General features: G+C 40.1%; 1 protein-coding gene across 15 annotated transcripts in view; it reads left to right on the top strand.

The window, feature by feature from the left end:
* The first annotated feature begins 977 nt into the window (after positions 1-977).
* Positions 978-21,289, top strand: part of Kcnc2 (potassium voltage-gated channel subfamily C member 2) — a 187,346-nt gene continuing 167,034 nt past the window's right edge. For 2 of the 15 annotated variants that reach the window (XM_060378062.1, XM_060378063.1), the window contains exons 1-2: positions 1,405-1,725; positions 2,851-3,556. In XM_060378062.1, coding sequence (XP_060234045.1) covers positions 2,870-3,556 — 687 coding nt within the window. In that variant the 5' untranslated portion in view covers positions 1,405-1,725; positions 2,851-2,869. The other 13 variants (XM_060378054.1, XM_060378055.1, XM_060378060.1 and 10 more) reach the window with 13 other exon arrangements.

Here is a 21,289-nt window from a genome sequence, read left to right on the forward strand (position 1 = left end):
AGAATTTTAATATATTTGGTAATTTTTCTGGCATTTCAAGTTTACTATTCTCACATTAATCATTAATAAAAAAAATTTCCCATGGATAATAGGTAATCCCTCAACTAAGGCATGTCAAGTTGACAATTGAAACTAACTTTGCCACTAAATAGTAGTATTGATAGCAATATTTGATTTGTCAAAGATGCTTCATTCCACTTCCATCCTGTTGCTTTTCCTACTTGCTGGGATTCCATCTTTACAATGTTCATAGAATTGTGGAATACTACTCTTTTAAGGCTTTGGTTTCTCCTGCATTCTGCCTATCCCCATTGTCTCTTGAAACATACAAACAAATACAGAGAACATACTCTTCTTGTGTGTGTGTGTGTGATAAGACATAGTTTGAGTTGCATCATGCTCTCCCTGAGACGATCTATTGGAGTCCAATGTCCACTACTTCTTGGGTGATTCTTTTTTTAGAGGTGATCAAGTTAAAATGAGGTCATTATCATGGGGCTGTATGTAATGTGGCTGATGTCTTCAAGGAAAAGGGAGAATTTGGATACACAGATAACATACCCACAGGAAGAGAGTGATGTGAAGAGAAGCAGGGTGAGGACAGCCATCTTCAGGCTCATGTTGCTGACTGGATTACACTCCACTCCCAGGGCTGACAGAAGCACCAACCCTGAACCCTGGAACTGTGGGACACTCCATTTTTTCTGGGTAACCCCTCAAGTTTATAGTGCTCAGCTATGCCAACATTAGCAACATAAACAAGACCCAATAGACAGCTGAGTTAAGCAGGACTTGGCTGATGCTTGGCATTGCTTTGTCGCTTGGTTGTTTCAGAGAAAGGAAGCTGAAGTTGTACTTTTTGGAGCATTGTGTCCCTGGGATAAACTTTTAAACTTGTTTTGTTTTATATAACCGTGATGTGGTGGCTGGAGACCTACATTTGAGTGAAGAGAGAAAGTGGAGCCTTGTAGAAGACACAGAACGAGATCCACTGTCACCTGTAAGCAGACTCCTGTCAGCTGTCATTAAGGAAAAGATGCAATTGGCTTTATATTCTCTCCCACTTGTTGGGAGGGGTAGGGTAGTGGGGAGGTAGGGTGTGGAGAATGGTGCATAAAGGGAGCAGGTGAGAGCTCCCGAGGGGGCGAGATTGGAGCTGCTCATCCTAGATTCCCCAGACCCACCCACCCACTCTGTAGCTGTGTGCTCAGGCGAGTGGTGCTGAAGGAACAGCTCTCGCAGAGGCTGCTTTAGGGCGGGGGTGGGGGGAAGGACCAAATCTGTGGATCCAGATCTCAGCTGGGAGCCTTCACTTTCAACCGGGTGAGCCCCCCTGTCCTCTGGTCAGCCTCCGCTCCAGGCACAGCCGGCTGGGGTGAAGGTCTGCGGCGGGGTCAGGCTGCGCCGGCTGGACCCGCCCCGAGCTCCATGCTTCGCCCAGCCCCGCGCGATGGTGACTCTGGGCGCGGAGGGTGGCTATGGGAGAGCCCGCAGATCGCAGCAGCGTGAAGGCGGGGAGCGCGGGGGGCGGCGGGCGGGGACTGTCTCCCCGACCTCGGCACCCAGAGACGCGGCTCAACCACCTGAACCCGGAAAAACGCCAACAAGTAGTTTCTCCTTTGAGGAGGGCGTCTCAGCTGGCCGCAGAGACTCCGTCCGGCTGCAGGGAGAATCTCGTCCACTCGGAGACCCAAGCAGAGCCACTTTTCTCCCGGTCTCCTTAAGGTATCCGGGGACGAGGAGGGGAGAAAGGGAAGGGCGGTGCAGGCGGGCTTCCTCTCCCTCCAACCCCCCATGCCTAGCAGTTAAGAAGGTGGATGTGAAGCCCTAGGGAGAAGCTGGAACCAGCCGGTCTTCCAGCTAAGGGACCCAGGGGGTGTGCCTCCAGCGGCTTCTCCTGGGCCTCGCCCCTCCTCGAAAGCAACCCCCACTCTCCACCCCCAAGATGTTTGTTTTTCCTGGGAAGGGGGAGGGGTGGGATAGATTGCTCACTTTTGTCCTCAAAGATGGATCCTAGTTAGCCGTTTCCTTTCCCAAGTAATAATAACATTAGCAACAGCGATAACCGTAATGTGGAAAGGAAATGGGACGAGGAAATTAGTCAGCGGTCTCCTTGGTGAAAGGCAGCGGCGGGGACGCTTGTTGTTATTGTTGTTCTGACTTCTCTGTTGAGTCTCGTGCCTGGTAGACGAGAGAGAGCGGAGCGGGCAAAGGGTACTGCCCTAGTGTCGGGGAGCAGAGAGCCGTCTAGGCTCCAGCAAGGGTATGCAGGCAGCTGGGGCACCCGAGTCCCCTGCCTCCACCCCCCAACACTGCCAAGTTGCAGTAGCGAACCTAATAACTCCCTGACGGAGAATTGCATTAAAAGCAGGGGAGGGGCTGAGAGAGAGAGAGAGAGGGAGATGGGATAGTGGGGAAGGGGAGACAAACGGCTAGAGAAAAAAGACTGGGGAGTGAGCGGTGGGAGGTTTGGGTGAGGGAAGGGAGACTTGGGGCTTATTAAAAGCTGGTTGGATTTGAGAGGCATACAGGGGAGACATGGTGGAGCGCAGAAAGGAAGGAGAGGTCAGAGCCAAGGGTGGACAGTGTGCCGCAAGAGAAAAGGTTTCCTGGAAGGTCAAGGAAAACTCTACTGTTCTTCATTCTCTGGGAACCTGGGCCAGGCATGATGCAAGAGGCGGGGACAGGACTCGGACCCAAAGCTACTCCTGGGAGGGTCCTTCCCACTCTCCAGCTCTGCATCTTGGCACTCTTGGGTTGAGGTGGGGGCTGGCGGTGGGGGCGGGGGAGGGTCGTGGTGAGTATGTGACCCACAGAGCTTTAACTTGGCGTTGTGTTCGCCTCCCCTAGTCATGTCTGAGCCACAGAGATGGGCAAGATCGAGAACAACGAGAGGGTGATCCTCAATGTCGGCGGCACCCGGCACGAAACCTACCGCAGCACTCTCAAGACCCTTCCGGGGACGCGCCTGGCCCTCCTCGCCTCCTCTGAGCCCCAGGGCGACTGCCTGACGGCCGCGGGCGACAAGCTGCAGCCGCTGCCCCCTCCCCTTTCTCCGCCGCCGCGACCTCCTCCCTTGTCCCCTGTCCCCAGCGGCTGCTTCGAAGGCGGCGCGGGCAACTGCAGTTCCCACGACGGCAATGGCAGCGACCACCCCGGGGGAGGCCGCGAGTTCTTCTTCGATCGCCACCCGGGCGTCTTCGCCTACGTGCTCAACTACTACCGCACGGGCAAGCTGCACTGCCCCGCCGACGTGTGCGGGCCGCTCTTCGAGGAAGAGCTGGCCTTTTGGGGCATCGACGAGACCGACGTGGAGCCCTGCTGCTGGATGACCTACCGCCAGCACCGTGACGCGGAGGAGGCGCTGGACATCTTCGAGACACCGGACCTCATCGGGGGCGACCCCGGAGACGATGAGGACCTAGCGGCCAAGAGGCTGGGCATTGAGGATGCCGCAGGGCTGGGAGGTCCCGACGGCAAGTCTGGCCGCTGGAGGAGGCTGCAGCCCCGCATGTGGGCCCTCTTTGAGGACCCCTACTCGTCCAGAGCCGCCAGGGTAAGACTTTGAATCTATCCGTCCCGGTTGCTGCAACTTTTTCAACTTTGTTTCAAACTTTGGTTCTTTCCTCCAACAGCCTCTGAGATGAAGGGGGAGAGGAGAGCTCAGTAGAGATGGCTTTCCAGCGGCTTTGTGTGGGGTAGGGAAAGCCCAGAGACCCTTGTAAGCTCCCTGACAGTCACTCCACTGACCTCAAACAGATTTGCTCTAGCAGATGGGAACCCTGGAAGAGTTCTGGAATGTGTTCTAATGCCGTTACTGTATTCACTTTAGTTCTCACCTTAACTTTTTTGTTCCAACTTTTTTTTTCCTTTAGCTAGGATGCGTTTTTGGAGCCTGTTGCCCATTCTGATGTGACATTTTTCACAGAGGCCTAACTCTCAGATCTGACTCTCCGGGGCAGTAGCTATATTAAGGATCTAACCTGAGGACTGAGAGGGGGAAATGGAATCTGTGCGACCGGGTGGAGGTAGCGTGTGCTGGGAGGGCCATTTTGTGAGGACTATGCTTCTGGCCTTGCCTTTTCCCAAGGGCGAAGACTGTGTTGTTGGAACTGTTCCCAGCGAACCCGCCTGCACCCTGTATCCTCAAGCTGAGTGCCCATTCCTCTCTGGTGTGTCTGTGCTCCTTACAGGTTGATGGTGAATTAATCACCTTGGTGAGCTCTCTTTTGCTGAGTAACTTGGATTGCAGAAAACTTTACCTGATTTTTTTAGCTTTAGGCTTAGCCCAGTGTTTCTTTTTGGTTTCTAACTTAAGTGAGAAATTAAATTAACCCCACGTCTTTCCCAATTAGCTTCCTGGAGTCCCAGGAAGGGACTAGAGAAATCACCAATGGCGGTGTCTCCAGCTTAAAGGAAATAGGAGAAACATAAATAACCAAAAATTATGCAGGGTATGAATTGGCCTTAATTGTGTGTGAGAACAGAACACTGAATTTAGTAAATCGTTGCAACTGCACGTGTCTTGTTTTTGCTGCTCAGGGAAGACCCTCTCCCGTACAGGATGTTGATTTTCTCCTTGTCCAACTTTGGCTCTCCCCTTTTGGCCAGTTTTCTGTGCATGTCAGAAATCCCTGCGTCTTAGCTATTATGCCACTGTCTGCTCACTGATGTCCAGAGAAAGGTTTCTGACATTTCTTCAGAATCTGCACATTTGTTTGGTTTTCAGGCAGAAATAGAACATAAAAGAGATGGTGTAAAACAGTGCTGTTCTCTTGGGCATGCCCTTTGAACCCATACATAAATTTTAGCATGGCCCCACATTCCTATATTCAAACATGGAATTACTAATGTTAATCCTAAATTTTTGCTTTTAAAATTATTCTACAATTACAAAAATGGCTTGCCTTTAAAAGATGATTATTCATAGCTGGGTGTGGTAGTGCATGCCTTCAATCCCAATGCTTGGGAGGAAGCAGAAGGTGGATCCATGACTTCCGGGCCAGCCTGGTCTGCAGAGCTAGTTCCAGGACATTCAGGATTACACAGGGAAAGCCTGTCTCTAACAACAGCAGCAGGACATTCAGGACTACACAGGGAAAGCCTGTCTCTAACAACAGCAGCAGCAGAAACATCACCACCACCACCAACAACAAAAAGTGCTAACAAAAAGTGATAAATAAAATCACAGGCTTATGACCATTCCTTTATACTTTTTGGTTTTCATCTGCGTGCCACTGTGCTCCTTCCACTTGGTGCTTAAAGAGATAATTTGTTTTTGTTTACAGATTTGTCAAGTGACTGTTTTTTTTTCAGCCTGTATATAATAAAGCAGCTGCCTTATTATCTTTCCTCCCAACAACATAGCATGATATCCTCAATTTGTTTTGTATTTTATAGTAAGCCAGGTTTATCGAGGTGCATAACTTTTATCCTTACTATGAGGTTTGATTCAGTTGATTATTATTGAAAACGGTAGCCCATTGACTTGACAGTCACTGGGTTTAAAAAAAATCATAATTAGATTGTCTTGTAATTACATGGAGGATTTGACTTGTATCTGTTTTAGATGAAGAAAGAATCAAGAGATTAGCACAAGGTCAGGATCGGGTAAAAGCAAAATCAGGTGACAATCAATCACTGGCCTGAAATCTGTTTTAGAAGTCACTTAGAAAGGACCTTCTCTTTCCTAAATGAGATGAGGAAAATGAAGACTGAGATGTTAAGAAATGGTCAAGGTCATATATCAAATCATTAGCTGCACCCCAATTATTTTAATGGTGTCATGGCATCTTCCCAGCTATCCCTTTCCATAAAACCTCCTGATTATAACTGACTAGACTGTGCAGTTCCCTCACAGACTATTGGTCTTGTGACCCAGTGCTGTTTAAGACATTAATTAGGGTTCCTACTTAGAAAGGTGGTTTGTGACTTTTTAAAATACATCCTTGGCTGCAGAAGTTTTACATGGCACCAGTTAACAAAGGAAGAAAGATAAGTGAACCCTTAAGTAAACCCTGCTGGACATTATTGTTTGTTATTGACCAATCGGTGACCAATATGTGGCTTCCCTTTGTGGACTTTGAGTTCAGGAAAGTATCTTTTCAAATCATGAAGGATTGCTTACATCAGAAGAAATACTTTAATTTATAAGTGAAGCAATATTTTAGCTCCAGTTATGGCCTGACCTAGTGGTATCAGAATATTTCTTCACACAGAATACCACTGAGAAAGCAGCAAGATAAAACTGTGTAAATGGTGTGATTCTAAGTATAGGAACCACATCTTTTTGTCTTATTGTCACAGATCTCATTCTTTTTTTTAATAGTTTGTTTGTTTATTGATTACAATTTATTCACTTTGTATCCCAGCTGTAGCCCTCTCCATCTCTTCTGAGTCTCTCCCCCCCCCCCCCCGCCCATTCCTGTGTTCCTGTTCTTTCTTCCTCCCATGCTCCTTCCCTAGTCCACTGATAGGGGAGGACATCCTCCCCTTCTATCTGACCCTAGCCTATCAGATTTCATCAGGACTGGCTGCTTTATCTTCTTCTGTGACCTGGTCAGGCTGCACCCCCCAGGGGGAGGTGATTAAAGAGCCAGCCACTGAATTCATGTCAGAGACAGACTCTGTACCCCTTACTAGGGAACCCACTTGGAAACTGAGCAGGGGGTCTATATAGGTCCTCTCCATGCATGGTCCTAGGTCCTTGGAGTATCAGTCTTTGCAGCCCCTTCCTTGGCCCAGGTTTTTCGGCTCTGTTGGTCTCCTTGTGCTGTTCCTATCCCCTCCAGGTCTATCTCCCTCTTCTTTGATAATGTTTCCTGCACTCTGCCCAAAGTTTATCTATGAGTCTAAGTATCTCCTTCCTTATCCTCATGGGTAGAGTCGTTCAGAGGTCCCCTGTGGAAGGCTCCTGCCCTGTTCCTTGTCTTCTCCTACTTTTGATGTTTATCCTGTTTGTCCTTCTAAGAGAGGTTTCAGCCTCTTCCTTAGGGTCCTTCTTGTTGTTTAGCTTCTTTAGGACTATAGATTTTAGTATGTTTATCCTATATTATATGGCTACTATCCAATTATAAGTGACTTTATACCATATGTGTCTTTTTGCTTCTGGGTTACTTCATTCAGGATGATCTCTAGTTCCCACCATTTGCCTGCAAATTTCATGATTTCCTTGTTTTTAATTACTGAGTAGTATTCCATCATGTAAATGTACAGTTGAGGGACATCTAGGTTGATTCCAGATTCTGACTATTATGAATAATGCTGCCATGAACATAGTTGAGCAAATGTCCTTGTTGTATGGTTTAGCATCTTTCGGATATATGCTCAGGAGTAGTATAGCTGGATCTTGAGGAAGCACTATTCCTAATTTTCTGAGAAAGTGCCAGATTGATTTTTAAAGTGGTTGTACATTGTTACATTCCCACCAGCAATGGAGGAGGGTTTCGCTTTCTCCGTGTCCTCTCCAGCACATGTCATCCCTTGAGTTTTTGATCTAAGCCATTCTCACGGGTGTGAGGTGAAATCTCATTCTTAATAAAGTTTAGTATTTTATAAACTTTCTACCTTTACATTATCTTAAATTTTTATTGAAATATGTAGATGAACAATTTTAATTGAACTTCATTTTCAATTTCTACACCTATTTCTTTGCTTTATTTTCCACTATAGGAGAATGATTCAATTTTAAAATAAGCGTTTTTATTTTTATGACCTACACAGTCACCCTAAAACACTAGTGGTAGGAAATGGCAATTGACTTTTATGACACTGCTCCATAAGAAGACACAGCAGCTAGAAATTTCCTGGTAGCGCTTCTAGGTTTTTCCAGAGTTGCTATACTCTAAGTATAAATTTTCAGATTTAGAATAACATTCTAAAGAATTTGTTTCCAATTCTAAAGGAAGGGGGTGGGGGCGGTTAGGTTGATCTCTATTCTCCCCTTTTTACTTTGTAGGCAAAGCTAGGTGACTGACCTCACTTCTGTTTGAGTGTGTGACCCCTTTTTACATGTCTTTCATGACCTACTTGGTTCTTTTACTTTTCATTGTAAGGTTCAAAGAGCATTTTTCCTCCTCATAGTCATACATAGTTCTCTCACAAATGATGGTTACCAAATGTGATTTTCTTTTACAAAGCTTGTTTCTTAAGTTTGTATCTACTATTTACATACTCTACATCAAAAATCTGTATAAAGGGAAGGCTAGAAGAAGATGCAGTTCTTTGCTCTCATTAAGTTAATTATTTCTTTCAGAATAAAACATTTAAGGACATCATTTGAATCAGAAAAGCCAACAAGGAGGGGAAAACTCCCAAGATTGAACATCCCAAGCACTGAAGTGCTTTTCTTGGAAAAACAAAACAAAACAAAAACCTTTACTTCCTCAAATTGTTTGATTGTACAACCTACTTTCTAGTTGGTGTCACAATATCAATAATGTTACATATTCTTCATTCCAGAGAACCTGCTGGGATTTAGCTTTTCTTCTATCAATCATTCAAATTCTTATGAGAACTCCTGTCTCTAGGGCTTTAGTCTATGTCACTGTCTTCATCATCCTCAACTCATCTTGGGTGTGTTTTTGTCACAATTTCCTTTTTTAAAATCTTTAACTGGTACTTTGAGTTCTATAATAAAATTTATGCTCCTTAACATGACAATTAAGACTTTTATCATCCTTTTTTTTCTTAAAGCTTCAACATATTTTTGTCTTAAAACAACCTTAATTAGTTAATATTAATTAACTAATTAAAGTCAATGGTCAATTGACTAAAAATCGCACATGTACATAGGGCAATTAAGTCTTGAAGTTTTAATGAGGGTTCTTTTAATTTTTTTTTAATTTTAGAATAATATATAGTCTTTTTATACCATAATGTGGGTTGTACTTATATCACACAAGTGAGCTATTAGAATATGGCTAAGCTTCTTCATTTTTTTCTCTATTAACTTTAAATCATGGCCAACTGTAGGACAAAGCAAATTTAAGTTCACGTCCTTGAGAAGATTTTGCTGTGATGTCCAATTGTTTTCATTTTCAATTTAAGTGACATTTGACCTTTTCCAGAAATAGTTCAATTCTGGTTAATATATTGTGAAGATTGAGCAGGACCAGAGAATACCAGACTCTCAACACATCAGTAAAGAAAAAAGCCATCTATTGGTTACACTGTATTTTAGTAGCATGTATGATCACATACCAAGAGAGCTGTTTTATTGCTGGGTACCAGGTGTACCAAAGATGAATGCAGTTGGATGGATGAAGTATGGTTTTCATTTTTATCTTCAACAGCCCATTTGTAGACTCAAGTTGACAAAGTTGAATGAGAGACAAGACAATGCTTCTTTCTTGTCAAGAGGTTATTTGCTAAGCAAATCAAAATAAAGAAATGTGCAACTTTATGTGAAGATGTAGAACAGACTTTCCCAATTGGATATCTAAATCGCCACTATTTATTTTTACTACTGCAAATAAACGTATTTTCACATTGTATATGTTTTGAACTTATGATTCACATATCCTTTTAATTATAGCGACATTTAAGATATGTCTACATGAAATAGCAAGGGCTCTAAAGATAAACACAGATTGCCTGAAGGAAATATATAGTGTCAAATATTCTAAACAATAACCATGAATATATTACAGAAATGTAATTCAGTTCTGCTTGAAGTTTTAAGGGCTTTTCTTTTAAAAAGGTTCAGGCAGTGTTTTATGATGAAATAATATGGTTTGATTCTTGTTTAACAGGCTGAAGGGTGACAATTTTAATTCTATGCAGTCAACATTTTCACAAAAAGGAAATTGAATGTGGGTTTGGAGGAAGAAAGAAAACCGAGGTAGGCAATATATGGAAACAGAATTGGAAAAAAAATGTATTAGGCACTATGACAACAGTGAGACTCCTATCCTGATGCCAACATGTTCAGCTTCCTCTGCCTTATTCCAAAAATTAAATAATAATAATAACAACAACAATAATAAAACCCAGGGATGTTTCACTGGACTAAGATAGTACCCAAACTTCTTTTCATCTCTAAGATTTGTAGAGTAATTCTTGCTAAAGATCCTGGGTGGGAACAGCATGTCTGTGCCCATTCTGACTGCACCCTGAGAACTGTCACACCAATGAGGTAAACCAGAATTGATTTTTTTCATTTGTAAATTTCTGCCCCTTTTTCTCCCCCCTTACAGCTGTTGGGTAGCTGCTGCTCTGGTTACCATAGAAACGAGTTAGCTCCTAGCTTCCTGTTTCCATTGAAAACAGCTTTCTCTTAACCACATATTGATCTCAGGAAATCATTTTGCTGTGGTTCTGTCATGAAAGCCATAAAGATGATCTGCTCTGTCATTTCCTAGGTCTAAGATTCAGTGCAGGTGTAGATCCATCCACCCACAAGGGTACCTGATGAAATAATCTCAATTTTATTTCCATTCGAGAAGTGCCTTTTTCAAAGACACTATCCTTTTTCCCGTCCCATATTTCATACAGCAGGGAGAGTCTTATTCATGTCAGGTTTTAGAGATTATGTCTAACACATTTAAATGTTTATAAAACAGTGTCAAAAATCCTCCAGTTTTCATATCTTTCATAACGTAGTCTATCAGAGTTAGTGTGGAGAATAGTTTGCTGTCTGGCACACTTGAAAGCTAAGATTTAATATGTTCGTTAGTGAAGACTTTCAAGATGATATGTATGTTTATCATATAGTGCTCTGTATTTATCTTTTAAAAACATAACCTATTTATGGATATATGTGTTCACATATAGAAAAAGATGATAAACACAGTATCAAGAAACAAGTTTATATAATTTTGTGTGGAAAGGAGCTGGAAGACAGTTGTGGTAATATGGTTATAAGTTTCAAGAATGCAGTAAGAATTTAGGATATACATACATTATACACATATCCCAGATATATATACATGTAAACTATTTTCACGATCTACGCATATATGTCATCTAAATGTAAACTACTTCCGAAAGATTTGTGACTGAGATATGCAGTAGACCTTTGTTGTTCATGAGAATTAGGTCTGGAAGAAAGGTTTGTCATTTGACCCAACTGCCTCATTATGGGGAGACAACTGACGTGTTCTGGCCATGACTAGATAATGATGATTGAGGGGTTAGAATTCGGATCTTCTGTCTTCTGCGTCAGTGCTTTTTCCATTCAAACTTGGTTCTTAGTCTAGCCTGCATTTCCCATTGAATGCACACATTTAGCCACTGAGAGGCTGCAAGTAGGTTAGAAATAGTAATGCCAGTCTCTGCCTCTCTCTGTGTTCAGCCAATAACAGGGAACTGCCACTTCTGTAGGGACTGTTAGACTTAGATGTATTCTTCTGGTGCTTCCTTCCTCAGTTCTATCATGTTCCTCATGTTCTATCTTCATACTTCCTTTCAAGCCTCAAGACGAACCTGCCAATACACCTACCTCCTTTTTGTCCTCAATCTCTGAAAACTCAACTCCTTGGTGTCTATAGATTTTTTTTTTAAATGTGATCCTGCTTCAACCTACAGGTGATGGATATCATATTTTGTAGAGTGTAGCCTTTTCAGACATAATTGACCAGGATTGTGTGTTTGTACTGTGATAGCTGGTAAATTGGAAAAATAAAACATGTTTAAAGCTGGTCATTGAAGTTTGAAGTTGGGCATTATGGTGAGATCAGTATGTCAAATGTAGTTTGTTCGGAACCTTTTATAATGGTCAGTTTACTGAAGGCATATAGTATGATTAGAAAGCAATTCATAATTTTGGCCATGTCTGACATGGAAACTCAAACAGAAAAAAACTCTGGGCAAGATGACACTTATCATACTAAACTAAAATCTTCAGGACTCTACTGTAGTAGATAGCTGGCCTTTTCTTCTCAACTTTGACAATGGCAAAGGCATTCCTCCAACATGATAGTCTTTAGAGCTCCATATGTCCAGAAAATCCCATGAAGATATTTCAGGGCTCTCTAATTTATTCTTCATGTTCTTATGCGTGAGGACATATGTATTTGTGCTATCAAAAAGTACTGGCATCCTTCATGCATGTAATTAAATGTTTAGATTCTATTGATACAGACAAGGTCAAGTTAAGGTTGTACTATGTCTGTTTACTCAGTCCACTGTATTGTTGACATCCTTCAAAATCTGAAACAAGAGCTAGAACAGTCTATGAGGGAGGGTTCTTTATTTAATTATTTTTTGAGACAGGCTCTCATGTAGCTCATGCTGGTCTTCAGCTAATTGTGCAGTCATAGGCAATTTTGAACTCCTGAACATCCTGTTTCCATCTCCCAAGTACTAGGATTTGAGTCATGTGGCACCATGCCCAGCCCAAAATAATCTTTTTCAATAGCTACCTTGTGATGTAGTCTCACTAAGAGGAAGAACGTTTCCCTTTACGTTGCCTACCCAGAAAGAGATTTAGAGACAAAAGGCCAACAGCTCTGGCCACACATGTTCTTTTATTTTATACCAATATTTTGTCTAAGTTAAAAAATTATTCAGGAGTCAAAGGAAGGTGGAAAGGTTGTAATTATATTACAGTTGAAACATGTTCAAATACTTAATAAATATAAAATACATTATTTACAAAATAAAATCATTTTAAAGATTATCAATGTACTCAAATAATATGCTCAAATTCAAGACTATATTGATAGGGAATTATGTGTAAGCAAAACCCCTTTGATCAAATAATGGAGTGTTTGAATGCTTTGGTACGAAGTATATAAAAGTTCCTATCTAAGTTCTTAAGTATGTAGCAGAAATTCAGGTTTGGATTTCTTACATTAGTAGTTTTGAATTTATAAATTTATTATAAAATAATATTTGCTGAAAGAGAATATTGTGTACTAATTTTATTGATGCCATCGTAGCAATCATTGGATGAATAAAATTTTTTACCGATGTTGTTATATTAGTTTTGGAGAAGATTAGTAAAATTAGTATTTAAGAAGAAATAACAATACAGGGATTATGGTTTAACTTATCCTTAAGTTGTCCCTCATTCAGGCATCTTGCAGTGAAAAATGGCAGAGCAATTATGAAAGCTGTGAGAATATCCGCAATGTGACTGCTCTTTCAGGTAGATTAGGTAGAAAAAGGGCAGAATATAGCTGTAATCTTTTCTAACCTATAAAATTCAGTCTGAAACAACAGTAGCTTTTGGTTTGTCCTACTGCTATTAGAGTGGTATGAGATCAGAGTGACTTTGTCATAGCGCTGTCATATGACAAGCAGATGTAGCAAAGGTGAACTATTGTATTCATATTGAGAATGATAAATATTGTGAGCTTATGATTCATCTCTAGTCTCGTAATGGTCTTTATTGTAGTGAAACAGAATTCAAACAAGTTGGTGAAATAAAACATAACAGATTAGACGTTAAAGATATTAAAATAATTAGTCTTGATGTCAATACAGAGTTATGTTTAATTTTCAAAACTTTTATGTACTACTCATATTTTAGTTAAAATGTACACATCAGATTTTTAGCTTTTAAATTTGGTATTTTTTTCTCAATCTGTTCCTTTAAAAATTTTCAGATAACATTGATTTAATTAATCTCTGATTCCTCTGTCTTACATGGTTTCTCTTTGATGTTTGATTTTTAAACCTCAGCATAGTTGACAGAGGTCTTCATATAATACTTCCACATTGGGTTTGCTTTCTGTGCCGTGGTGTGCCTTTATTGGCTGCTGAAATAGCATAGTGTTGTAAAACATGGGGATATTCTCATTTAACTGAAAACTAAACGAAAAGCAAGCATCAGTGGTCTTAATGCTTTTAATTTTGTGTCTCTCAACTGACAATTACTAAGATTCAACAGTTGGCCAGAACTATATTGCACAATAAGGATGCAAAACAAATTGAGACTTGGCATTTGGCTTCAGGATAGATATTTCCAGGAAGAAAAAGATCTATAAATTAATGATTATAATATCATGCATTAACTACTACACAGTTCAGTGGAGATAGAGCTATAAGGTAGACACATAGGATAGGGAGGGAACTATGCTCTTGTGTAAAATAAATGGAATCTTAATTAATTCCCAGAAGACACACAGACATTTGCAAATAACCAACGGGAGTTTAGCAGCTAAAAAAAAAAAAAAAAAAAAAAAGAGCTTGATAAGAGAGTTTCATATCAAGTAATTCTGAATAAGAGGAATGTCAGAGGACAGAAAGGTCAAAGGTCAGCAGATATGGTAAAGGCAGGACAGCTTAGCTTGAAGTACTAGCTTCTAATTTATTTGTCTTCCTTTGGGTCACAGAGATGAAAGCCTGGCTGACTGCTTTCCAGTTGGTTTTGAGGTTGGGCATTATGGTGAGATCAGTATGTCAAATGTAGTTTGTTCGGAACCTTTTATAATGGTCAGTTTATTGAAGGCATATAGTATGATTAGAAAGCAATTCATAATTTTGGCCATGTCTGACATGGAAACTCAAACAGAAAAAAACTCCGTCTGCTAAATTTTCATTCTGATAATACCTTAGATTCAAGTATTATCTTTAGAAGGTGTTTCTCTGAGTTTCCTTTGCCTCACCGGACTAGGTCAAAAATAATATCTTACCGAGTGGCTACTATAAAGATAAACTAAATAATTATTATTACTGCTTTCTGTCATTTTGGGAGCTAATGTGCTAGTAATAGTTAATCTCATGGAAATTTTCTGACATTCAGAATGTTCTTGGAGAAATGTTATCTCTCCTTGAGAATTTTCACCTGGATACTGAGTGATACATTGGTCTGGAAAATGACTGTTGGCCATTCATGATTAACTAGCAATTAATTAGACAACATCCAATACATTTTTATTATGTAACAGGAATTTTTCAAGTGGCAGAGCGAAGACATATTCCCTACCCTTAACATGCTCATAATGCACTGAAAGAGAGCAAAAGGATGGTTGGATATGACATCTGCAGTAGATGCAGGCTAGAGTGCTTGGGAGACCAGCACAGTCACGTTGCGAATGTAGTATCTTCCTGAAGAAGAACGAGACAGAAAATAAAGAGGACATGCACTTTTTTTTCAGATAGAGGGAAGAAACTAAACAACGTTTCAGAAGGAGAGGAGGGCAGGACCTATTTAAAGTACCAGGGGTAAATGAATACAACTAGCTTACTAATGGGGAGAAGATTTAGCCAGTGGTAGAGCTGAGATTGGCTGGAAAGGCCTAGAAAATTCTGGTGCAAAAGTCTAGTCTTTGTTGGTAATGGGGTATCACTTTACAATCTTCCTCTAGTCTCATTGACCAAGCTTCAGCTGACAAGACCTTGAACTTGTCTTCCTAGCAAGAATCTGCTTCCTACTTTTCTTTTGTATATTAAGAGAGGATTAATTTTTTTTCCAACTCTGGATTGAATGGCTGTGGGTTGGATATTGACTCACAGTAATGACTTTTATAGGCTTTAATACTATAATATTTAGAATTATTTCTTGTGATTCTTTTCTTTCTTTGTTTCTGCATCAACAACTTAATTTCAAAAAACATTTTGTAGGTATTATGGGTAATAAGGTAAGTGTGCCTGTTAAAATTTTTGATAGGTATAACTCACACCAAAACAAGATAGAAATGGGTGAGCACGAAGTACAGAATTTCTGTTGTTACTATTTTGAATTATAGACAGTGAATAGAACATTAAAATTTGCATTTCTGTGACAGAGAACTGGCTATTCAATGTTGTCATTCATGTGGATTCCACTAGAAACTACAAATAGTATATGACCTACAGCATTGCTTAAAACAAAAGTTTTTATTTTTATTTTTAGAAAGGTCCAGAAAGGAGCAAAAATAGTGAGAAAGAAAATAAAAACAAAAACAAGCATCATAGATTGAAGGCCAGGACTTCTTTCAAATGCATATGCACATTTACTTCCTTCTCTAGGAAACCTTTATTTCTTTTCTTTGGTTACAAATGAGATCACCTTCCATAGCTCTCTAGATCTTATGATTTCTCAAACTCCTAGCCATTCTGTTTCTAACTTTACCATAAAAATATGGCTAGTCTGGAACTCCTAATGTAGTCTAGGCTGACCCTGAGCTTCCAGCAAACTCTTGTCTCATTCTTAGTTCTGGGGTTACAGATGGGAGCCATTACATAGAGCATCTTTCTTATTTTCCTTTGTCCCCTTTCCATATTATGTCATACTCTAATGATAAAGTGTCTTTGTGATTCTTCTGAAGATATAAATTCTAGAGAATTAAAAAAAGAAAACCTTCTCTTTCTTTTCTGACATTAACTCTAGCCTCTTCCAGAACATTATTTTTCTGTTAACCCTTTTGCATTTTAAGTTATTGATTCTCTTCCTTTGAAGTGGGCTGAGGACTGTAGCACAGTGACTGTGGGTAAAGGAACCATCATGCTGAAGCATAACTTTAAGGTGGGTGCATATGAGCAGGCTCCTGCAACAGTTTAAGAAAGTTAAGTGTGATCTTGAGACATACTTTCATTTTTCTTGTTTTCAGTCCATGCACTTGGAGGAAATCTGTGGTAACTTAGGAGCTTGCTCTCATTTCCTTTGTCTCTCCAGCCTATAAATGAAGATGTGGACTTCCTTCTTCTTTCAAGGGGCTGTTTTATAGGCTACATTCTCAGGGAAAATTCTATAGTCAGTCACTAAAGGAAGTGGAGGCAATCCTGGACAGTCACTCTACATCCAGCTTCCTTACTAGGTTTGCTGCTTGCGAATTTCAAGTTCTTCTAAATTTCACTGGGTGGAAATGACTAATGCTAAAAAATGCTCTCAAAGCTGAAGAGATGGCTCTGTGGGTAAGAGCCTTTGACACACAAATATGAAGACCAGAGTTCTGTTTCAATCAATCCCTGTGGGGGAAAAAAGGAAGTGGCCCTGTGGGTGTCTGTAACTCAAGTGCTGTGGACTCGCTGACCTCAATCTAGCTCTGGATTCATTGAGAGACCTTGTCTCAAGACTGATGAAGCAGGACACCTCATGTCTTCCTCTCTCATCTTCTCCTACAGGCATGTAAGCTCTCACATGCAGGTACACATGTACTAAACACCCCCCCCCACACACACGCTGGCACACATGCAAGCATGCACATGCTCACACATACACACATGCTCACACATACACACATGCACACACAAACACACCACTCTCTTTTGTTTCTAATATTTTGCATGACTCTTTATTCAAACTGCATCTCTACTAATTAAATGCTATTTACTTCATATCTAAATATTTTTGGTAAACCAAGCAATTTTTTTATGATTTTAATCCTTGTGTTTTTGTCAACATTTAAAATGAGATTTGGATAAGGAGCAAGGTTCTTGAACTAGAACTAGATTGTAGGTGTGCATCTGTGTATCACATAGCCAAGAAGGGAAGAACTGTGGGGTACATAGTTAAGGGCTCTCATCTTTGTGAGAGTGTTTTAGTTCTGCAGACTTGAATGGTCTAGTCTGCGCCTTGATGATGTAACATAAGCTTTTCTTTCTTGGTTGTAGATCTGTATAACATTATATGCTGATAGTCATCCCCAACTGTAACATAGAAGTAAATATTAAGTGTTCACGAAAATGTAGGATAACAGATAAAAATTGGTATATTTATGTAGGGTACAAATTATTTAACATATATGCATCAGTAGTCACTGAATGTTAGGTCTGGGACATTGCTGTAGACTGCTGTAGAATTTATAAACACTGTATACTTATTTTATACTATATTCATAAAAACTTCCTCTCCTCAGTAATAGACTTATCTTAATTCACTGTAACTTATTTAGTTTATGAATGCTTTAATGTTTTTAAGCTTTTAACCCTTTGTATTGAACACACAGTTTAAGACACAGATACGCTTTAAGGATGTTAAACATTTTGTTTTCTTATGAACTGATTCGATAAGCATGTTTCTGTTCTTATTTTTCCTTAAGAATTTTTACCTCATAAATGTTTTTGCTTGTGACTGAGACACAAAAGTGTGAATGAGCGTAGGTTCACAAATGGGGTGGGCCATAATTATCTCTGCCCTCTACCTGTTCCTTTTTGTTCCACGTGGAGGTCTTCCTAGGCAGCCACACATGTGGACCTGTCATCTCTGATGACAAGTTCTCCTGGAATAGAGCTGTTCCACCATTAACTCCATTTCCATCGTAGAAGATGTGCATTCTATAAAAAGACGATAAAATGTCTAGTAGAGCACACGCATGACCCAGGAGCACATCTGTTTGTTATTGTTGTAAGGGTTATGTGAATATATTATTGTGATTTTCCCACTGCTAGAAACAGGGTAGGTTTGTTTCCACCAGTGTTACCACAAACGCAAACTGCATCATCCCACCACATTGCGATGGCTATGGTATTAGTTTTTTAATCTGATGGTTACACCATAATACATATGGTTCTTGTTTAGCCAAAACCCCATTCTGTGCCATGTGATCATATGTGCCCATACACTTCTTGCCCTCGGTAGTTATGGAGTTGTGTGGCAGATGTCCCTGCATCCCTTCTGTTTTTGTTGTTCCCCACAGTTATGAATAGTAGGTGGTAATTTTCCTGGTTAGGGTTTTTTTTTTTTTTTTTGTGAAAATAGCAATTATATATGCTTATGGGACATAGTGTAATGTTTTGATGTATATTTGTTATGTGGGATGATTAAATCAGGCTAATTAACAACCTCAGCATATCATGTACTTATTTTTTGGAGTGAAAGCATTTAAAATCCACTCATTTAGCAATTTTGAAATATAATATGAATTATTTATTGCAACCACCATACTGTGCAGTGGATCACTAAAGCTTATTGTCCTCAGCAGGGTTTTCTCACTGTCTGAATAACTTTGTCTTTTCCTTGCCTGCAAGGCTCTACTCCTCTCTGGTTCTGTCCCAGAAAGGCAGTATTTCCTTCTTTTCTCTTTCAGACTACATTTGCGCCTCTTTTTATCTATGCTAGTCCCTAACACCTAATCCAAATGGGAAGTTTTAAAGCCCATGTATACTGTGTGCTTTTAATTCCCGTTAGACTAACATTTAAACATTTTCTGAAAATTATCTTTCGGACAATGGTAACACTCTAACTTGTCACCTACCTACTGAGAATACATTTGTAAGAACCATGAACTTTGATCACTCAGCTGATGCTTGTGTGTCTCAGAGAAACTGTGCTCTTAAGTTGAGGGGATGTTTACATGTTAGCGTGCTTTGGTTTTGTTGGAGAGGTGACGGCAGAGGGAGCGAATGTCAAGTCCTCACTAGCCAGACATGCATCTGCCTAGCAGTGACGGATGACACTCGTTGTCCTGCTAAGTACATGAAGACCTTTGCTGAAGGATACTGTGTCCTCAGGAACGATGTGGAAAAATAAGCATTGCAGTAGTAATGAAATCAGACAAGGGGTGCAAATAAAAACTATTCCTATTTAACATACCTTGCCTTATTTAGCAAATTAGGAATATCCAAAGGTGACACCCCTCCACCCCAAATAATCTGGAATAGATTTTACCACATCAATGAAGCAAAGAACATTTATATTTAAAACACAAATTGTACCCAGATATCCCAACACAATTTCTTTATTTTTGAGTCCATTATATATTTTTAAATTTACTTTACAGTTATCATGAGTATTTTTTTTCAGAGATTAGAGTATCCTGATTATGTTCATATGTGAACATTATTGTTCCTTAACATATAATTATAGGGCACACAGTTTTGTTTCTTAAAGCATGACTTTTCTAGCTGATATTGTGAAATAAATGAAAAGGGACCGACCTTGACCAGTTATGGGTCTCTATTTGAATTACTATCTACTATAAAGTAAGTTTCTCTGATCAGGCTTAAGAAACAATGTAATCTATGTATAAAAAGATAAGTGCTGAGAAGGCAGTTTATTACTATGTCCATTTAGCAGAATAATAGTAGTAAGATATACCTTGGGACCTATGACCTATCTAGCCATATTTTAGTTCCCTATTTAATGGAACTGGGCATGCGTTCTGTTTTGTGAAGCTAGCTTTAAGTTTAATCTGAAAAAACTGTTGGTTGCTCCCACACATTTGTGCCACTGTTGCACCAGTGGCTAGCTCTTGCTGCAATTATTGTAGATTACAGAGTTCACATGACTGGCTAAGTCTATAGATAGTACCTTACAGCACTAAGCTAGGTAACAGGGATGAGGCTTCCAGCTTGGTACCATGTTGAGTTTTACATATCCTATGGCTCAGGTAGGCAGTGTCTTCAGCAACAGAGACTTATCATCAAGCTCTGGAGGTTAACTAATATGTTTGGCAGGGGTTTATGGAACCCTATTGGCTAAAAACTAGGTAAATTTCCATACGGCATTTTCAAAGTGATGATTGTTCTTCAGCTTACTCCCTCCTCTACTCTGTCTCACCGTACTTCATTTCATCCTCTGGCTCCATTATTTCTCTATTTATTCTTCATAACATCTGAATGCTACTCCTTTCCCCTTGAAATCACCCACCTCATCCTCTTTTACTAGTTTCCTGCCTTTTGTGGGTACTCTAATTTGAACAATATGTAAAGATTCAAACTTAACACACTTATGTGAGAAAGAACATGAGGCATTTGTCTTTGTATGTCTGAATTAACTTAGAATGATTTTTCCAGCTTCCCCCTTCTACCTGAAAATTTTTTAGGTTCATTTTTATTTACAGTTGAGTGATATCCCACTGAATGTAAGTACCACATTCTCATTATCTAACCGATGGACATCTAGACTGTTTCCATTTCTTAGCTATTATGACTAGAACATCAATGGAGATGGATGAGCAAGTTTCTTTGTTGTAAGGAGGTAGACTCCTTTGGGATGCGGCCAGGTGTGAGATAGCTAGATCCTATTGTAGGACTATATCTGGTTTGAATGACTAAGATCTAAAATGACAGTAAATGCTACACGCATGTGGTAAAAGGGGAACACTAGCTATTAGTAGGAGTGCAGAGTGGTAAAGTCATTGTAAAAGTAAGTGTTCATTTTATGGTTTTCAAATAGAATCTCAAACTGAAAGTGATTAAGTCAATGAGTCTGGTTCACTGATGAGCCACAGTGGTCGCTCTATTGCCCCGTTTTGGGATTACAGGCATGCACCCAACCTTCTCTGGCTGCAGGGGATCTGAACTCATCTCTTCAAGCTTTCACAGCACTTAACCAACCAAGTCATCCACCCAGCTCCTGTATCTTTATTTTTTAAATATGCAATTCCCACATTATGTATTATAAAGAGAATCCAGAAGGAAATTTCTTCTGTTCTTACATTAAAGATTTCTTTCTTTTAGAATAGTCCATGCACACAAA

This window comes from Meriones unguiculatus, chromosome 2 (assembly GCF_030254825.1).
Source record: "Meriones unguiculatus strain TT.TT164.6M chromosome 2, Bangor_MerUng_6.1, whole genome shotgun sequence".
Taxonomy (NCBI): domain Eukaryota; kingdom Metazoa; phylum Chordata; class Mammalia; order Rodentia; family Muridae; genus Meriones; species Meriones unguiculatus.